The 5811-nt window shown below is 42.6% G+C and overlaps 1 protein-coding gene across 1 annotated transcript in view; it reads right to left on the minus strand.

The window, feature by feature from the left end:
* Positions 1 to 2944: 2944 nt before the first annotated feature.
* The window catches only part of MCF2L2 (MCF.2 cell line derived transforming sequence-like 2), a 66839-nt gene continuing 63972 nt past the window's right edge, over positions 2945 to 5811 (minus strand). The window contains exon 15 of the mRNA XM_018567060.1: positions 2945 to 3417. Within this exon, the coding sequence (XP_018422562.1) occupies positions 3314 to 3417 (104 nt within the window). The 3' untranslated portion in view covers positions 2945 to 3313. The remainder of the gene's footprint in view (positions 3418 to 5811) is intronic.

Raw genomic sequence — 5811 nt, forward strand, 5'->3', positions numbered from 1 at the left:
AAGCCTAGGAATTAAATACTTATATTCTATGATCCTCAGCTCCATCTAGTGGTCATAATGAAGTATTATGTTACATTTGACCTAAAATGAGAATGTACTAAGAACATTCCTTTTTGCCTCTATTCATACAAAATGAATGTTCACAGAGATTTGCAGCGCGAATAGCTCTGTGAATGGTTTAGAAATAGACCTCATAGTGTTTGCATATTTACTTCCTTTATTATGGCCTGGACTATAATAATTAAAAATGTTAAAACCCAACTCTGGCCTGTTTTTTTTTAAATCCCCAAGACAGTGGGGAATCCTCGCAATAAATATGCCACACCAAGCAGCAGCTTCCACACAATTCAAGTAAACATCTACATATAACAAGTCATGGATAATCATTTACAATGGAGCATTTATAATTTATTCAGGTGAAAAAGAAATATTTACATAGTCCCAGTTGCAAATAGAACATTATATCATTCTGACAACTGTGATTTCAGGACGGTACATTGTAAAAACTCAGACGTACTGTTCATTTTTACTTTCTTCCAATAAGAATCAGTTTTGATTTGTCAAGAACATTCATTGTCCAAAGACTGACCAGTTAGTAGAAGACAACTGAGCTGAAAAGCTCTTTACATAAAGAGTAATAAATTGGGTAAGAAAGTATGCAGTATTGGGCGTATGGTACTGAAGGAGTTTCAGGTTGCTTCAAGTACATATAAAAACCAAAAACATTGATACAATTATGGTCTTTACAGGTAATTCCTTTCCAAGCTGATGATTCAGTTCTGGGTTTAGTCACTTACTGATTTAGGAAAGTGACCTCGCCTCCAATGATATAAGATGGTCCACACATTTCCTGCCCTAGTTTGTGATGTAGCCAGCTTTATACCCATTTTTATGGCAGGCAGTCACCCAACCGGTCCCGTAGACCCTATAGGGAGAATCCAACAAGTTGGTTGGGTGATCCCACCTTCAGAATCTACACAAAGCAGAGGATCGTCTACTACACTTTTGTTTGCCTGGCTATGCCCTAATGAAGTCTGGCACACAAAGCTGACAGGAGCTGCGAGAGTCTAATATCCTGCATTGATTGAAATATCACAAACAATTCAGTTGTTAGATTACATTCAGATGTTAAAGGTGCAGATAATCTGACGAACACATGTAAACTCCCATAATATCTAGAATTCCATTTAGAACAGCGTTAGTATACTGACAAATACTGGCAGTAATTTGTTTGAATTAAAAAAAAAAAAAAAGGTATAAGAATAAAGCACAGGGATATTGTGGATCTGTCATTTTCTGTCATCAGTATTAAAATGAAACCAGACTATATAGGATTCATCATAGTAGAAGATCTTTGGACTTATTTAGTAGATCAGTGCAGGTAGTAACGTGCAATCTGCAACAACAAGAGCAACCAATCAGAATCCATCTAGTACTTTCCAGCTTTCATAAAATAAATTGTGATTGAATGATATAGATCAGCCTTTCTCAACCTGGAGCACACAGGGGTGCCTCAATATTGTCTCATGGTAGGACTCTGATGAGAAGGGGGAACTCTTATGTAAAAGGGAGAATTCTGAAGTGAAGGGGGGTTACTGATGTAAAGGGGGACTTTGATGTGAAGGGGGGGCTCTGATCTGAATGGGGGCTCGTGATTTGAAGGGAGAACTTTGATGCAAAGGGAGGAACCCCACTTTTTGTGTGTTTTTGTATGGGGTCCCCACTTAAATTTTAGACTGTAGTGCCTTTCTGATTTTGCATACTTTTTAAGGGTGCCATGAGTGAAAAAAGGTTGAGAAACGCTGCTATAGTTTACTGCCCTTTGCACCTTTCACTTTAAGGCCTTGTTTACACTATACATGTGCGGTGGTGTGCAGAAAAACGCAGTTTAATAAACATGGTTTGAACAAGCCTAGACGCTACTGAAAAAGCCTGCTTGACTTCTTCACACCATGTCCCTCGATTTGCATTTTTTGCACACCACTGCACTTGTATGGTGTGAACAGGCCACAGAGAAAACAATTGTTCACACCACACATGTGCGATGGTGTGCATAACATGCAGCTCAACGGACCAAACGTGAACAAGTCTAGCAGGCTTTTTCAGTAGGGTTAGAGCTTGTTTACACCATGCCTGCTAAACAGCATTTTTCTGCACACCAGTGTACATGCATGGTGTGAACAGAGCACACAGAAAACAATTGTTTACACTATACATGTGCAGTGGTGTGCAGAAAAACACAGCTCAACAGACATGGTGTTAACAAGCCTACTGAATAAGCCTGCTTGACTCTGAGGGATTGTTCAAACCATGATTGTTCAAACCTGATCTGCATTTTTCTGCACACCAATGTACATGCATGGTGTGAACATAGCACATAGAAAACAATTGTTCATACCATACATGTGCAGTGGTGTGCAGAAAAGCACAGCTCGATGGACATGGTGTGAACAAGCCCTTATTGTTTGAGGTGATAGTTCTCCAGAAATACAAATGATGGTGTTTTCATATTAGCCGTACTTTCTTCATCCACTGTGATTTCAAAGTGCAAATCATTCATTATCCAAAAGAAGTTATAAAACATACACTACTATAGCCAATGTCTTGAATTCGGCTAAGATCCAGTAAAGGTTCCTGGGAAGAAGAAAAGACCATCGTGTGGGTACAAAGACATGAATTAAAGAGTTAGATAAGATCTATTACAGTACACATTGAATATAGTGTGACGGTTCAAGTGGTAGTTAAATGTTAATCTCATGTGAGCATCAGATTTAACCCATCCCAGATGGCAGCATCATTTGTGGTACATCAATTTTAATTTAATTTGAACAGTACCCAACGAGGGGTTAAATCTCATGCTCACAAGTGAATAATATGTCCCATTCTCCAGACCCAAGATTCCAAGAGCTTAAAACAGCAATCTTGTTACACAGACTTTTTTTGCAAAGTGCTTCTGGAACAAAGTAAAGCTTTCATCTGTGCATTCAGCAAGTAAGAAGGATAACAAGTCTGTAGGAAACAATCACAAGATGGAAAAGAAAGTTCTTCATCTGCAGTGACAGAAGAAGCTGCCCAGAGTCAAATGCATAGTTCATTTTCCTCTCTGATGTAGACCTAATGTAGGTCACTGTAGAAAATACCACAAACACGTATTTCCTCTTCTTGGAATGCCACGCTCTGCAGATCGTCTCATCGCCTTTCTGCAGAATCAGCCAGAAGCCATATGAGCCAGTTTGTAGTTCCAGGCTGGGTAACAAAGACTGGACTTCTCAGCCCACATCCCCTAAAGACTCCAACATGCTGCTTCCAGTGTTCAACTTACTGCCTTCTGTTCTGTTACAAGACTTCTTGTGTGTTCATTCTGCTTCTCTTTCATGGTGGCGGATGCCGCTGACATTTGGCACGTGCCACTGTAAGCTAGTGAGGATCAAAGAAAACTCGTATTAGTTGAAACTGGGACTGGTTCTGCATATTAAAGCTGACGTTGAATCTTCTCCGTTCCCCTTCATCAACATGCTAATTCAAACTTTAAATAAAACCTTTCTGTTTCCATACATACCTTGTTTTAGACTCAGCGATGTCATCATTGTGTCTCTGTGTTTCTCTATGCAAACAGATCATGGCTGCTGGGAGGTGCCAACATGGTGTTTTACATAGCTTCCTGATAACATCACAGCACCCTCCCTCAGTACTCCTATCACTCCTATCAAGAGCCCACAGACCTGTAAATGCATGTTTTCCCCTGTTTGTTGCACGTCCGCATAGGGCAGCCCATTTATTTTACTGGACTGCCCTATGCGCAACAAATGTGGCAAAGACGTTCATACATTTTTTTGAGCGATGAGCTTCATCCATTTTTGACTGCGTGTTTGTTGCGCGTTGTTGTGCATGTAAAAATGCGTGTCTTCCTTGCCGCATTTGGGCTGCCATTAACAATAGTCATGTTATTTTGCATGCGTTCACGCATGCACCAGTTGTGAATAGTGCTTCAGCCCTGATGCATGCAGTAGGCTGGCTCAAATATCATCATGTTGTGATGGCTAGATGATGTCAGTTTGGATGAATGGGCATTCCTAGGCAGACTGTATTTGCAAGCAGAGCGCCCTAGGTAACACCCACATGTGATGTGACGCTGAGCCTCCAGGATTGGAAGAACTGAAATCAAATGACCGGAAGGGTGGGCCAGGGATAGTCAGCGTGGAGAGGAAAGGGTTATATTCCATACAATAATGGATGGCAGCAGTCCAGATTAAGCCCTCATTCACACTGTAATCAGCCCGCACGTACAGCTCCGTGCTACGTGCAGGGCCGTATCGAGCAGCTCCCCGGAAAAACAGGTGCTGCGTGTGATTAGTACGCAGCCCCTGTCCTTCTCTATGGGAGTATGCGGCCGTACACCCCCCCCCCCCCCCCCCCCCCCCCAAAGCAGGCCGCGGGGGTGGGATACGCCCACCCGCACGGACGTGCAGGGCAGGTGAGCGTAGGGGGGCATACGGCCGCATAGTCCGATAGAGAAGGGCCGGGGCTGCGTACTAATCACACGCAGCACCTGTCCTTCCCGGGAACTGCTTGGTACGGCCCTGCACACAGCACGGAGCTGTACGTGCTGTCCGATTACAGTGTGAATAAGGGCTAAAATCTGACTTTTTTAGTAGTAGAGTACAACAGGAAAAGGGAGACCTCTTACCTGTTTAACGCTAATGAGCACCTAATCATATCTCTATGATGAGCACTTTTCTTTTTCTTTTATACCCTACTTTATCAAATACAATGAATAGGGAAGTAAGATTTGAAACTTGAGTGTCATCATCCATTATTGTACATACTTTCAGTAATGAGCTGGATGTGCACCCACCAATTGTAGGGGCAAGCATGGACCAACTTGGAGCAGTATGCCCTTTGTGTACGTTTACAAGGAAGGGCTAGATCATGCCGGATGTCCTCAAGCTAGGAAATGAGACTGGCTCTATCTGACTTGCTGCAGCCTCTGGGAAGTTCACTTTGTGCAGTGAAATCAGAGTGAGCATTTTTTACTACGGGCAGATGAATCCATCTCCCTTTACTTCCTGGAACTCTGGCACATGTGACTAGGACATGTGACCATGCACATCATCTCAGGGGAGGAAAATGCCTTTCCCTGAGTCCCTGAGATATCCTGAGATTATGCAGTTTACAGATGAGATTTCCCAGCAATGCCCTGTGATGTAACCCCTGTGAAGTAACCTTCTATCTGACATGCTGCAGCCTCTGAGAAGTTCATTTTGTGCAGTGAAATCAGAGTGAGCAATTTTAGTGGAGGAGAGGTTCTGGTGCTACTGTGCAGGGCTGAAGATAAAGCCGGAGTTCAGCTTGCCCTGTTCACACCATACATGTGCAGAGGTGTGCAGAGGTGTGCAGAAAGACACAGCTCAATGGGCATGTGTGAACAAGCCCTTAAAGTGGACCTTTGCCCCCTTTTACAGGGCCCCATAGCAAAATTTTGTAAGGCCCCCCCCCCCCAACTAAACCCCCCGCCCCCATTTTAATACATGTTTTTGAGCATTTTTAATTGCGTTTCAGCGCTGAAACGCGACTAAAAACAGCCAAAAATGCTCTTTCAAAAATCATGCAGAAACCATCATGTGAAACGCTTGTGCCCTGGTGTGAATGACGCCTAAATGAGGCCTAACACTTTACTTTAATACTGCCACACCAATGAGAGGCTGAGGAAAGGGGGATTATAAAAAAAATGAAGGAACGCTAAACTGTAAATAAGCGATTTATGTTATAAATGTTTTTTGCGCTGTGTTTGTGTTGTGATAAAATGATACA

The sequence above is a fragment of the Nanorana parkeri genome, unplaced genomic scaffold (genome assembly GCF_000935625.1).
Source record: "Nanorana parkeri isolate BGI_ZX_2015 unplaced genomic scaffold, ASM93562v1 scaffold1003, whole genome shotgun sequence".
Taxonomy (NCBI): Eukaryota; Metazoa; Chordata; class Amphibia; order Anura; family Dicroglossidae; genus Nanorana; species Nanorana parkeri.